Source organism: Seriola lalandi, unplaced genomic scaffold (genome assembly GCF_002814215.2).
Source record: "Seriola lalandi dorsalis isolate HSWRI2012SDOR001 ecotype SW California unplaced genomic scaffold, Sedor1 jcf7180002054580, whole genome shotgun sequence".
Classification (NCBI taxonomy): Eukaryota; Metazoa; Chordata; class Actinopteri; order Carangiformes; family Carangidae; genus Seriola; species Seriola lalandi.
Window position 1 is genome coordinate 471652 of NW_019525133.1, and position 15832 is coordinate 487483.

Sequence of the window (15832 nt, forward strand, 5' to 3'; positions counted from 1 at the left end):
ATCTATCCCAGAGTGGTAAAATGCCATAAGTGAGAGTGTATACAGGCTTTTACCTATAGAGGATGCATCAGTGTCAGCCCCTACCAGGGGCCACAGCTCTCTTTCATGCCTGAGGGACTTCTCTTCCGCATTTTGTTTTTTCTCTGCTCACTACTCATCTCCCAAAAGAGAATATTAATAAAAACTAGAGTACAGAACTAAGAACAAAGAGAAGTGCATAGGATGAGGAAATTGGATCTTAATTCGTGAAATGATTCATAGATTTCTGTTTAGGATTTGAGACAATAAGAATTTGTGCTATCAAACACTTTCCTTAGCTACATCTGCAGGTTACAATTGCTGATTTAAGTAGTTCTGCTGCCTGCCAGTTTTATCATGGCATCAGTGAAATGACAAGAAAACTGATATTTCATTGACATTTATTGTGCCTTTTGGCAAATATATAAGTTGCTAGATAAACCATCTATACTTCAGTTAGCATGCTTATCTTCTTTTGAAGTTTTTGTAGATTAGCTTCAGGACGCAGTCCCTACCAATAAGAATAGAACCCTAATAGGAATGGTTAAAGCTAGAGTATATAACTTTTTTGTAATATTTTTTTAATTGCAATATGCTACACAATATATCTTAATGTGGAGAGGTGCTGTCAAAGGTTTCTGTGTCCCAGACTCATCAGTGTGGCAGCACTGATGAGATATTTCCATCTTTAGATTTTGAGTGAATCTCACCTCCTAACCAATCAGAGAGGGCCAAAGTCAGAGGTGGGACCTCACAGTTGTCAGTCAAGATGTGAACGTGCTTCTGGTCTGCTGCTTCTCTCACACCGAGTGTTAAAGCTAGTATTAGTTGTCGGAGTACATCACTATGGCTGACTCACAAACTATCAAGCTCCAGATTCCTATATTAGTTGTGACAGCGGTTATGACAAGGATGTAGGCGAAGGGCTGGACGGAGTAAAAAAGAGCAGGAGAGGGACTGGTGGGAGGAGTGCAGTATCATGCTAGCACTAGCTTTATTTCCATTACTGTCATACAGTAGCTTTAAATGCCTTTCAGAGTGATATGTTACACTATGAATGATGATCCTGGCTGTATGAGTGCATGATAAACTGGATAGAGTGAAAGAGGTGTTAAGACACTAGTGTACTCTAATTGTTTATTATGCTTGGAAGCTGTTGTGAAGGTGCTAACATACTGTCTGTTACTTATGTTTTCATGCAAATAAAATTATATATCATGCAAGTTCTTGGATATAATTAAACACTCACATACACAAAGACATTAAGAAAAGCATGTTTTGGCACACATCTCCTGCGGTAGATAGTTAATGAACTCAGGAATGTGTACTGTTGGCAGCCTGATGCACAGTGTGTCACCTTGGCATTTATCTACAGATGCTCATTACGGACTTTAAAATCGTGCTGCTTGTTGGGTGTTTTTGTTTTTTTTTTGTTTTTTGGGGAAGGAGTGTGGCGCCTTAATGGACTTGATAATGGGGATCTGTCTTGTGACAGCCATTACCGCCTGAGTTTAATGTGCACTCTCAAGGTAGTATGTTGACATTTTCAGCTTGGCACATCCAAAGGCTTGGCTCGTCACGCACGCTGCTCCTATGTGTCCAGCCTTCCAAGGATAATGAGCTAATTTGTTTTTCAACAGGAGAGTGCTAACATTAACAAGAGAGCAGATCGCTTGGGAGAGGCAGTTCTTCTTCAAAAGAAAGAACTATCACCTTTTATGTGATGAATTGTTACAAATGACACATTTTCAGTCTTGGTTCTTGAAAGCAGAGGCTGATTATTTAGTAGGTCAAGGTAATATGTGCAAGATGAGTGTAAAAGCATAGCAGCCTTTTATCCCCAAAAGCTAACATGTTTGTTTAACAATGAGAAGCAAAAAATTATCCGTTAACATTTCATGTTACAGAATATACTTGTGCTTTACTTAATGAACATTTTCATGTTTAAAATAGTATCTAGTGATTGACAAGTTAAAGACAAGCAGTCCTAATTGCACAGTATGCACTGTCAATAGCAAATGGGTGATAGATAAGCTGCTGGCTGTTCATCTCATTTAAAAAAAATGCAAAGCCAGAACACAAAACTTTAAGATAAAAAAAGCTTGTTGGATCCTGAAGAATTCTGGTGTTCTGAATTAAAAACATTACGGACAACAGGAAGTGGGTAAAGATTGCCATTCTTTCAAGAGTAAAGGAGAGAAAAAAAACATTGTATCATTTGCATAATAAACATGCCATTGCACAATTTACTTAAATCATTCCAAAAGACTTCTATAAGCTGCCCCCCGCTAAGAGAAAAACACTACCTAGAACAGAGAACAGGCTAAATAAACAGTCATCCATCCACCTCACTGATGTTTGTTTACTTATGCCCACACCATTACCTCATCTAAAGAGCTTACTGGTGGTAATTGGAATTTCATTGATGTGTACCTCTTTTAAAACATGGTGACTGTGAGTAGAGTTTACAGCACTCGCTAAGAAAAAAATAAAAATGATAAAAATCAATTGAGCAGATTCATATTGTAGAGACAGTCTTTATTTAAATATAATGATACATTTTGCAGATGAGAGATATATCTGTCTACCTTGTTTTATACAAAGTATTATTTTGGAGAAATGAAAGAGGGTTCTTTTTACTATTGGGTTTGATCAGATTGTGTCAGGCCAATACAGTAATATAGCAAACTGCTCAGATGATGCTGATGTCCCAGGATATGTTAACTGTTTAACTGATAGTATTAATCGGTCAAAATTCTTAATGTAGGTTAACGGTTAAGCGGCTAATTATGAACAACCCTTATTAGAGAGAGGTAAAACTATTTCAGTGGCTATAACTCTTACGGATAACATGATCGCTAACATTTCCATGTCACCAATACATCAGACAGAAACAGAACAACATGCAATAAAGGCATGCCATTACAGTCCTCACCACATATTGACACAAATCCATTATTCACTCACTCTTCTGAATATATGGGATCTTTAATTTGCTACATGCCAATCTACTCACCAGATAAATCACTGATATTATGCAGTATATAGTGTTTTACATTTGTTGGGTCATTGAAAACCAGAGCAAGTCAATGCCATGTGCTGGCAAACTAAAATCATAAGGTTAAAATAGTCTGGCTCTCAAAGGGAATGGTAGTAGCGCTGAAACAATTCCTTTAAGAATGCAAGTAAATTGAATATTAAAAAGTCCTTGTTTCTCATTCTGTCTCCAACCTTTGTGAGACTGAAATAACAGAGTACATCTACATGTCACATGTGGATGCTTTATCTGAAGCACCTGTCATTTTATGCAGTTTTACCATTGGGTGGTCTACAATGAGCTTCCTCGCACTCCATTGCCAGAGCCAGAGGCTACATTACATGGGTCCTGTGTCTTGACATTGCACTGATATATTATCCAACTCAGCAGAATGAATCAGCAACATAATAAGCTTAACCCATCAAGCTGATTTAACACTGAAGAAGAAGGCAGTTTGTTATTATGAGTCAGGTCTCAGTTAATGGTAGTGGTGGATCTAGATGAATTACTCTGCGAAGTAGGTGAACACCTATCTGCTATCAGGCTTGCATATGAACACATGTCCGGCTTTGGTTCAAGCTGTGGGAACAGGTGGCTGTGATCCTGTGTGCCAACATGAGCCTCAGTGGAGCTGGTTAATGTCTGCAGTATTGTGGCCAACATACTGTAGAGGCATCAGTCTGATTTCCAGCAATGCAGTAGATCACCAACGCTAGCCTCCTGTAAGCTATTCTCTAAGCAGCTGAGACTGGTCCTCTACAATGAAGTGACTAAAGCTTAGATTTAAACTGAAGTGGATGTGTCATCCAACATGTTAAAAGGACATAAATGATACAAAGACTCTTGTGTACTCGTCACATGTGAGATTATTTGCTAAGAGTAATTTATAATGTGCGGGGGAACCCCAGTCATTTCAGATAGTCTTTTCCTCTTCTCTCAACACAGTTCCAGCAGAAAATGTTGTCAAAATATCTAACTTTTCTCTTGCTAAATGTAGACAAAACTAATTTTAATTAGGGCCTTTGTTTTGCTATGGTAACAATGCACATTGCTGCCAAAATATAATCACAAACAGTTGTGGGACTGTTTCTGCTGGCCAGTACTTTGTCACATGACACTTTTTGGCTGGATTGGCCACAGACCAGCCCTACATCCGTGAGTGAGTGATGAAGTTACACCATTGGTCGGCCAAGTGTCGGACTTTTCACTTTGGCTTTTATTACTCTTTGAAAATGATTTGGCACAAACAGTTTATATTAGATCCACTGTTTTCACCCACCACATACAGGGTCCAGCCCTATACTAGATTCACTTAAGTACAAACTAGTTATAGCCCTCTGCAGTGTAGAACCTTCTGTCCACTTTGAACCAACAACCAGCTGTGGTCCCACTCTGCCAGCGTTAGCCTCCTCTTGACACCAATGAGTCATGTCCTCCTGAAGATGTGCAAATGCACTTCCCAGTGTAGCAGCAACTAATGGTGTACAACTGGTACCGAAACATTAGCTTCTGTAGACAGTCAACCTATAAAGTGAACTCAGGGTTGCCACAAGAATTTAAAAACTTGTATCTGTGAGATGTCAGGGGAAGACTATAAATCACTCAGGCATTTAGAGGTTATACTCCTGAGCCCTCAACTACCTCTTTACTCTGTTATCAAATATACCACATGTTAGTCCTGTCAGGGAAATTAAAGAATAAGGGGCTTGGCAGGATTGTTGGGAATTCAGACTGACTATACATTACATTTTCCATTTGGCTCTGATTCTCATAGAAAAGGCATAAGCTTGTGCTCTGATAACATTTTGTGCAACTGTTGGCTTTGTTTTGTTTTTTTTTCTTTTTTCATCATTAGTCCTCTGAATAGCTGCCAGAATATCTGACCACTGTTGTTTGAATTGTGGGTTTTTAAAAATTCTGGTTGTGGACAGAACAAGAACCTATAAAAGATTATTAAAAAGAATTTATGTAATCCTCCAACATTATATGCTCATATTCTACAACAGTAGCACAAAGAATGATATCATCCTTGACTGAACTTATGGAAATTCATTATTTATCTTGCATGTTTGAGGTATTGCTCGAGATGCAGATGACAAGGGCAGAAAGACAAGGGCAGGTTGATAAGGACCATGCAGGGTGAGATGAAGAGGACAAGTGAGTGGCAAACACAGAGGGATAAGATGACAAAGAAAAGACAGAGTGAGATATGTAGACAGGGAGAAAAAGAAAGAGATCGGAAGACTACAGACAAAGGGAGACGACGAAAGAGATGATATCAGAGCAAATGACACATTACCAAGAGAGAGCGTGAGATGTTTCCTAATTCCAGCAGACAAGCAAACACCCAGCCTGCCCCTGTCCCAGTGGTGAATGCGTCATGATTATCCTCTGACAATGCTAGCCAATCTTTCTCAATAACACCATCCAAATCAATCATCACAAAACCCAAACACGTGTTTGCCATATAAAAACTACGCATCATACTTACCTGTTTCAACAATCAGCACAGCGCTGCCAATGGCCAATTGTCTCAACAGGCACTGCTACATGTAAGTTGTGAGAGAGCTAATCAGCTTTATAAAAGCAAAAAAAAAACAAAGACACACATCATTGCATATGCAAAGGACTGTGTTATGCACATTAGACTGACCATATTATCCCTGGAAGGAACAGTGGTTGTGCTAAGTTGATGAGAGAACAAGTGACAGAGTCAAATACACTCTGGAAAAGGAAAGGCGGGGGGGTGAAGAGATAAGAAAGAAACACAGAGTGGTGGAGACTGATTTAAATATAAGTGCAATTCCAGAGTGATATTTGCCTTCTTGTTTGAACAGAAACATAAAGATGATGTTAGAAGTCAAACCACATTTTTTTTTTTTGTTTAATAGGCCGTGACTCCCCACCCATGACTGCTCTGTGAAGCACACCAAAAGCTCAGCGCTTCAGGGTAAAAAGGGTTAAGTCACTACCAGTTATTCAACAGTTGAGACTGATGCCACAAGACATGGCAGCTAGTTGTATCACATGTTGGTGTTGTTGTTTATATCATTGTCTGGTGGCATCAGTCTCAGTGTCAGAATAGCAGTCAGTGACTCAGCACTTTCTGAGAACCATGCATCGGGTGTGTCTCCCCAGTGTAACTATTCTGTGTTTGTTCTGTTTCTTTACTTTGTTTACTGAATATATAAGGAGTAGACTATTTTTCGTTAGGTCATGCTCTTCTTCCAGGCTTCAGAGATTTAGACTGCAGGCCTTTTTCTGTCACGTCCCTCGGGTACCAGCAGTCAAAAAATATCCCCTAGCATTAATTTCACAGGGCACAGCAGCTATCTTCTTTTGTCAGCTCCGATGTCAGAAATAATAAGAACCAGCTCTCAAAAGTATATTTAACATAGAGACCCAGGCGAGGAGACATGAAAGCACAACAGAACAAACTGAGTCTCATTGTCAATCCACAAACCATTTGGATGTCCAATATACTCTGTGTTTCTTGATTGATTGCAGCTTCTGCAGCAAAGGACACAAAACAAAAGCCGTGACACAAAGTCTCCGACAAAGAGTGACGGAAAAACACAAGACACTGTTTGCTTTTGCAAGCTACAAAGCCTTAACTGTATGTCTGTAATATGCAACTGGTTATTAGATTTCCCATAAAGCAGCAGCCAGTTCCTCTGTGAGCTTCTAAGGCCAGTCTGCCCATAGTGCAGGTCCGATAACATTATAAATGTCTGTAATTGGTTTTTCTATACACACAGAGTGAGAATTTGTTATTACAGTACATTATGTGTGAAAAATGGTAAAAAGGCCTTGTAAGGCTGCTTTAAATGCACCAATTGGGATGTTCTTCTCTTGCCAAATGGTGATGGCACAGATGGACTGACAGACTGTTCGACAGGGTATATCAGCTACTGTGTGGACACCTCTGTTCTGGTCAAAACTGTCCACCTTTTTCCCCAACAACAAGCCCTGGGTTACCAAGGACATCAAAGCACTCCTGAGTGAGAAGAAGAGGGCATTCAGGTCAGTGGACAGGGAGGCAGGAAAGAAAGTCCAGAAAAAGAAAACTAGATGGAAGCTGGAGCAGAGGCTGCGGCAGAATGACACCAGGGAGGTCTGGAGAGGCATGAGGACTATCTCTGGTTACAAGCCCAGCAGTCACACGGTAGATGGGGTTATCGACAGCTATTGAGCTGAATCGTCTCTCTTTATAGATTTGACATTCAGCCTCAAATTGACTGCTTCGATCAACAACCACCCAGCACCAACAACAACACCTCCAACCCACTGACCATCTCTGCTAAGCAGCTGAAGAGGGTGCTCGTGCTCGAGCGCTCAAGACCTGCGCCCCCTAGCTGTGTCATACTCCATTACTTCTTTAACCTGAACTTACGTCTGGAGACATTGTCAGTTTTATGGAAGACATCCTGCCTGGTTCCTGTACCAAGGAAGGTACGTCTCAGTACCGCCAATAGCATTAACCTCCCAAATCGTAAAGGTTTTTGAAAGACTGGTGCTGGATTTCCTCCGGCCACTGGTCCAGCCTTCATTGGGCCCCCTCCAGGTCGTCTACCAATGGTTGTTGGAGTGGACGATACCATCTAGCTAGAATAATGTTCCTTGATTTCTCCAGTGTCTTTTAACACCATTCAGCTTCCCCTACTGGGGAGGAAGATGAGCTGTAACTGTAACAAAGCAATTTCGCTGCAAGTATCAGTGAAGTTTATCTGATTCTAAAACTGGTGTGAAGGTGAATACTCCTGATGAAGTTAAGATAATGTGCCTGATAAGAAAAACATGACATAGTGTACCATGGCTTAAAACACCTACAAGACACAAACTGTGACTTATATTTATGCTGCAACACTGTCACCATCGCAATGAATTATTCTCAGCCATCTCAGAAATTCATAAAGTGTCAGCAATAGGTGGCTTTGCGGTGAGCGTCAAGAGGCATTGACCTTTGAGTTCTTGGTCTTGGAGAAAAGTCGATTTGATTTTGGCGATCCGAAAATTCAGTTGCACTATCATGATTATTTAAAATAGATCATGTTAGATCATTCAATCTTGTGTGAGTAACATTCATTTTTATAATTAATTTTTATAATTTTTTATCAATTCAGAATAATCACTCCTTTTTTAAATCCCATCACATAAAAAAACGGGTTGTTTGTCCATACATCTATCCCGTTCTCGTGAATTTCTTCAAAAATGCGTCTTGACAGACATGGATGTAAACTGCAACTTGACTGGTTGGCGAAAAGCCGATAATTCTAGTAATTCTGTCTTTGATCTGTCAGATCTTTTCTTCTACCACATACAGCAGGATACACAACAACAATATACTCTCTAATACCATTTCTCTCTATTACGAAGTATTTCTACTGGATTTCTTCCTTTTATTAACCAGATGATGGTTAAGAGTTGACAGGAAGTGACGGGAGAGAAATACCATGCTACAAATGTCCACAGCTGGACTTGAACCAGGAACGTTGCTATTAAATGGTCAGCATCTTAACTCCTAGGCCACTAGGACCTCTCTGTAATGTCATTTCAATCCAAGAGACCTGCAATGAATACAACCTTTTGTGAAAATGTTAAATTTTTGTTGAGACTGTGTAAGAGAGTTACCAGTCAGGTTAATTTCAGAGACTGTAGCTTGTGGTGTTGTTGTATTGAATTGCATGATATTCTGAGGTGTTCCTGACTATGCCTGAGGACAAAACTGAAATTGAACATTCAGGCTTGACAAAGGTAATATTTACTGCAGGCTAGTGCATTGGGTCATGCTGCACTATACAGGTCCTGTTGTTATTGTATCCACTCCTTTTGTAGAAACGGTATCTACTGTACTGTGTTTATTTCTACCCGTCACTTGTGTGTAAGGTAGCCTATAATTTACAGCGGTGAAATACTCCATCATAGTACAGGTGACATACGCAGTCTTAGCATCAATAGTATTGACGGGTATATATACCCTTATCTAAGTCTGACAGCAGGAGAGCAGGCAAAGGGAAAGGGCTATGGATGTTTATCTTCGCAAAAAATGAGAGCAAGACGAGATTGAGTGCGTGAATGAGAGAGATGAAGAGATGATCATTTTTACTGGAGGTACAATGTTGCTGCACACTTCAATGTTAAACTAAGCTGCAGTCCAGTTGCCATATATTACTGATCTCTCCCATTTCGACCCTCTGTGTGGTGAAGAGCTATAATACTGTGGGAAGCTGCCAAAAGCAGAGTGTAAGGACCTATTCATAATGAGGAAATGACACAATATCCAGTCTCCTCTTAGCTAAGCGTGATATGGATCATTTAAAGCTCTTATGAATGTTCCACCAGCTAAAACATAAAAAAAAACTGCACTATGTGCCATTTTTTCCCTCCTGAATACTTAAAAGCCATCAATGACTAATTTAGAAGGAGCCTATCTCGATCTCAGAACTTCATGTTGTAACCTGGGAGGTCACGATACCAGAAATTTGGTGGTCAGTACCAGTGCCAATGAAATTCCATGATTCTTGATGGAAATTCGATACTGCAGCAAAAAACAGAAAATGGAGGCTGCTGTGCTAACACGTGTGATACACACACACACACACACACACACACACTGACTGAACTGTTATGATGGTAGCCTGCTAATGTTGTGAGCACCCAGCTCATGTTATGGGCTGCTACTAAACAAGATAAGAATAACAATCCTTTGTGAGCGTTATGTGGGGAGTGTTGGTACAACAGATATCAGCGGTTGCAATTCACAAACAATAATAGTAACATTTCAGAACATGTCGTTAATAGAAAGTAAACAGCTGAAACTCACTCACCTTGAATTCTGAAATTGTTAAGGTGCTGAGAGAAGTGGAGGTCTTTCCTCCTTTCATTTGAAGTGACTCCGCCATTCCACGCATTTTTGTTACTGTTTACTGTGCCTGGCTTCTTCCTCTCTTTGAGTTAGACTAAGAGGCTTGTAGGATTATTATACTGCCCAGTCCTGGACAAATCACATCTCCAGTATCTATTCTACTGCAGGAAAAACAAGTACAGAATTTTGTGATCGACTTGGCACCAAAATATCAGTTCTTTATCTCATAATTTCATATTTAGATTTTGAATAAGCATTTGCTCATCCTGAAAATAACAAGGACAATACAGTCAAAGTAGAACATTCCGTTTTTGTTTGCTTTTGAAACTGCACCTGATTAACACAAAACACACATTTCATTCCGCATCACATATCACAAGCTGTCTGAATTAGATCAGTTACACCATTGTCACTGCAAGGTAGAGTGGCGTTGACAACATTGTAGAATTTATCCCAGTGGTGACTCTCCTCTTTGAATCCCAGGATTGTTCTCTGAGTCAGAGTAAACTAAATGAGACTGTCTCATTTAGACTGTGAAATCACTGAGACAGCCCCAATTTATGCAGTTTTCACTACAGCAGTGGTGTGGTGGTTCATCTCATCCCTTCATATTGCATTGGTAAAATGAGGGCGAGACACTGATGACATCCTGTTTTCATGGGAAAACAGATTGTGTGGCAAGAAGTTGTAATGTCTTCTTGATGATAATTTCCCCTGCACCGCACACGCATAACTGAACTGGTCTGATGAGGCGAGGACTTGTGCGGAAAAATACAGTGTCCTTTTTTGTTGATCAGACCTAATCTGTATGGCAGATGTCATTTCAAACAGTTTCAATTATGAGTGTGGGGACATGAAAAATACTGCTTCCACTCTCCCAGCCCCTTTGCTGATTTGGTCACTGAGATTGCTGACAGATTAAATTGCATGATCTCAGTGTGATTGCATTTGTATAAGGGTTTTAAAAGTACAGTGTTGATTAGACATGTTTGAAAATTAATTCACCACTGCTGAATTCAGCATCCATCAATCAACCATACCATTACTGAGAAGAAAATGTCTGTTTCTCCACAACGGGTTTGATAGATTAGCAAATCTCTCTTTCCAAAGAAAACAGCTGTTGTGTGCATCTCCCTGTTGTTGCTCCTTTCAATTACAGTAGACTTGTTGGCTCATTTTAAAATCCTTCCATCCGTCCACTTCCATTCATAGACACAGCCTATACTTTTACTGAAATTAGTCCACATACATAGAATTTAATATAATAAATCAGTGGTTTTAAGATGCTTCATATGCATGATGCTGGAAGAGGAAGCTATTCCTTCAAGGTGTATGTATAAGACTGCTGTTCCATGCTGACATTAGATGTCAGATAGCTAGCAGGACATGAGTGATGGCTACTGTCCACTTCAGGGGGAACATTTAAGAGTCATTATTCCACCATTATCATCCTTGCCAATGACTGTGGAGCACTCCTCCCTCCTGTCAGTGGGCTGTCTGCTTTATAATGGGCACGGGGTGTCCATTAGGAAGCCAAAATGGCTGCAGTCGCACTTTAGCCACATTCTACTAAAAGGGGCTGAGGGACAGGGAGTAGGGGGCTACGTACTAGTAAACGAGTAAAAGGTAAAATAAATAAATGATGAATGTGGTACTGTTGTAATTTTGGATCGACTAACACAAAAAAGGCTCACAGTTATTTCACAATCATTTGATCTTGATATATTTTAGGACTGCAACTCATGGTTTTATTAATTATTGATTAATCCCTGATTATTTTAGATCAGATTCTTTAGATTTTATTTTAGATCACTCAGGGAGAGAAGAGAGATTCCATTTAAAATCATATAAAAGATGATAAGCAGAAAATCTTCAGTTTTTATAAGTTTAAACAAGAGAATGTTTGCCATTTTATGATTTATCAATTATCAAACTTGTTGCTGATAAATTTTCTGTTGATAGACTGATTCAATAATTGACTAATTGTTTCAGCTCTAATATATGTGTGTTTTGAGTAATACATGCAGCCTTTTTAAAACTGATTCATGCAGCAATCCCTGCCTATCTATGCTGCCCTGTAAAGTTTATAGTGAGTGGGTTGTCTATGAGAAAACTTGTTAACAGGGAACCAGCTCTTAGGAACAGACTGCTCTGTTTTCAGTGCATAGTGCACATTTTATTGGTGCCATCTGACACATTTTAGACATTTGATCATTATTAAAACATGCTCTAGATTTGTATTACTGTCAATCACGTGGCCTCCTACTGAGCAGAGCATTAGTATGTCGAGCAGTACCACAGAATATTTGCCAAGTGCCCTACTCCACATATTGGCCCCCCACATACAAACAGCAACACTCTTCCTTCTCTGCAGAAGCACATTGTCTTTCTTGAACTCTCCTGAGCATTCATGCAAAAAGCTACAAATAATCCCTCTACTTCTCTTGCACTCTTTTCCTCATCGCTTCTTGTTCTGCACTCTTTTTCTTGTTCTACTTCAATTAGAGCAACTACAGTGCATCTCCCCCTGCCTCGACAGTCTGACGCTCTTACTTTCCCGGCTCCTCCTCAGTGTGTTATTTAGTTGCCTCTGTACTCATGATTTACAGTGCCTTAATGTAGTCCTGTGCATGCAGTCAGCAGATGAAATCGCCATTTGTCACATTAATAGTCCTCCCCCTCTGCCACACACACACACACACACACACACACACACACACACACACACACACACATATACAAGCCTTTTCCAGTATGGCTCCATTCACCGAACATCCCCCCCTTTCTCTTCACCTTCCTTTTCTCCCCTTTCTCATCCCTCCTCCTCAGACCTCTCTCTTCATCCTTAATGCCTTCTCTCCACAGCCACCCTCCGTTTTCTTCACCTCCCCCTTCACACCTCGTCTAGTATCTTGTTGGATTTAACTCCATGGTGTCTTACCTGTATATGTTCCTTGTTCTTCTTATGATGCTCAATATCAAGGGTTTTTGTATGATGTAATATGGACTCAGACTGGGGCGCTGTTGCTTTGTGCTAAATTCTGCATTGACACTGAAGTCGATTATATAATTAGGTATTATGAAATGCAGCAACATGTAATGCAGCAGAACATTTAATTGCTGTTTTGTAGAATATGCTCAGCTGTTTGTGCTGAAATTGTAAGAGCCCCACTGTGTGAGAAACAGTGACTTGAATTCTAAAGGCCTGTCTCATGTCACATGCAAAATTAGCCTGTAGACTGTATTCCTGTAGTAGATGATTATGCAGCTCATTGCAGAGATAGAGTTTAAAATGAAATGTGAAAATTCTTGATTCCAACAGTTGCATTTGGATTCACATCACTTTCTCATTCATGCTAATTGACTATTTGTGTCTCTTGCATCTTGTTACCTAAGAAAGGATGAAAACATGTCAGGTTGAATAATATGGGCAACAAATTATGAATATGTATTTGTGCTCTAAGAAACTGGGGGGGGGGTGTAGGAGCTGTTCAACTCACAAAGAAATATTGGTTTAAATATATATATAGATATCTTGTATCCTGATTCAATGCACAGTTGCTTTCAGTCTGTGTTAAACCACAGTGTGAAACTAGGATCACTATCTGTGTTCTGCAGATGAATGTTTCACAACCATCTCTTATATTTGTCTAAGTATGAACTGCGTTTTACCTTTACACTACACATAACAATCTAATTATGTTGTAAACAAAATGTACTTAGAATGTGTTGTATAGTACTTCCTCACAGTGATAAACTCAGCTATCTTTAGTATGCACTGAACATATTGCCATTGTGGTTGAATGAGTCATCGTTTTATGTTATTGATCACCTGTAAGATAATCGGAACGGAAAAATAACAAATGCCTAATAGTACAGATCACTGCAACCTCAATTCTACCTACCATTATTAAATATTTACAAGCACTTAGACAGAACAGCTTTTCGCGTCAATGTCTGGTCTATTAATAATGTCAAAGATGGCATTTTCATCTTTAAAAGATATTTGGCATTTTTCCCCGGTAGACATGCTGACCTACCTTAAGAGGATCTCAAACAGATTTTGCCCAAATTACATGTCTAAATAAAAATGTAGGGACGTTAAGACCCAACGCAGACACCACAAGCAGTGTCTGCAGTCTTAATCTGTACTGGTTTACTGATTCCCACCGTGTGTACATGAAAGAGAGAAAGACTGAGGGGTGTGTGGGACTGTATTTGGTTTAGACTCATGGGAGGCATCATTTTGCATCTAACCTTCTGTATCCAGCTAGGATATTCTCGATTTTTATTTGTCACAGATTCCTCCCACTCAGTCGCCACCTCTGGTCCGTGCTTTTTAAAGTACCACACTGACTCCTGCAGCTCTCTGATTCATCTGCTGTTTTCATGTGATTGTTACCTTTTAACAAGCATTTCTGCTTTAATCAGCTGTCTGGTTTTTGTCTGAGGACAAGGATTAGAGAATGCCCCCCCACTGAATCTCTCATCTAGACATTATAATACAACTTCAGTACCAACCCTCTACTTTCTGTGATCTGCTCTCTACTGCAGAGGCTCAGGCGTAATCCTAAGTAGGATACACAAAGAGCCATCTTGAATTCTTAAGCCCAGTTGAACACACTTTCTTGAATAATGTGTAGCACTCTTAAAACCTGAAAAATGATTTTTGAAATGACAATCTTGTTGGAATTGATTATAGTTTGATTTGATATTCGAAGCATATCTAACCGTGTTTTATCTCGTTCCTTCTCCTTTTCTCTTTTCCCAACCCAATTTTTCTCCATGTACCTGCCTTTTCCTATTTCTCTCTTGCTTTTCTATCACTTTATATACTTCTGTGTCATTCATCCTTATTTCCCTCTTCAAATTCTTGAAACCACCCCTCATCCTTCTCTCTGTTTCTTCTTTCCCCTCTTCAGCATGCGAATTGATGAACCAGGGGATCCTCGCTCTGGTTACATCAACAGGCTGTGCGGCCGCAAGTGCCCTGCAGTCCCTGACAGACGCCATGCACATTCCCCATCTCTTCATCCAGAGAAACGGGGATGGTTCACCCCGCACCGCCTGCCAGCTCAACCCCAGCCCAGACGGAGAGAGCTACACATTGGCTGCCCGTCCACCTGTTCGAATCAACGACGTCCTGCTCACCCTCGTCTCTGAACTGCACTGGCAGAAGTTCATCATCTTTTATGAGAGCGACTATGGTGAGTTAGTGAATACGAGAGCAGTTGATGGCTAAATATGTCCTATAAACATGACATTTGTATGTAAGATGATCTCTTTCATTCAAATGTAAATGTGCCAAAACCATCTCTAGTGTCAGTGGGAGATCAGTCTGCTGCTGAAGTTAAGCCGTATTAGCACTGAGAAATCATATGCTGAAAAGAATACACAGAGTTGGAACTAAGATGAAAGAACGTCACCACTCCCACACAGACACACACACATACTGTATATGCACACTGCTGAAAAATAAATCAAAGTTCAGTAGAAATTGTAAGGAAAAACAAGATCTTTTCAGTGCATTCACCATTAGTAGCATCCCCATGAAGAGACAAGTCTGAGCCTAATTGGCTCATTTGTGGCACTAGAGAATGAGAGTGTGTCCCAACAGTACTTTATTTATTCTCAGATGTTCTCCATTTCTGTTTTATTATTCTCGCCATGACGCCCCTCTGGATTAGACCTTTCTTGACCCACATTTGGCAAAGGCAAGGGACTGTGGATCGGGGAGTGACTGGCAAGGTAGTACAAGGGCAGATAGATGAGGGGAGTATATTGCTGCATTGGCATTCCTCAGATGATACTTTGCCACTGCTGGCTTATCTTTTTACTACTTGCAAAAGTGCAATCTAGAAGGTAGTGTAAATCTGTTTTATTTTTTTCAGTACAGTGGAAGCTGCAGTCTA

At 40.0% G+C, this 15832-nt stretch overlaps 1 protein-coding gene across 1 annotated transcript in view; it reads left to right on the top strand.

The window, feature by feature from the left end:
- LOC111663792 (glutamate receptor ionotropic, delta-1-like) overlaps positions 1 to 15832 on the top strand; it is a 236941-nt gene that overhangs the window by 122808 nt on the left and 98301 nt on the right. The window contains exon 3 of the mRNA XM_023418119.2: positions 14843 to 15127. Within this exon, the coding sequence (XP_023273887.1) occupies positions 14843 to 15127 (285 nt within the window). The remainder of the gene's footprint in view (positions 1 to 14842; positions 15128 to 15832) is intronic.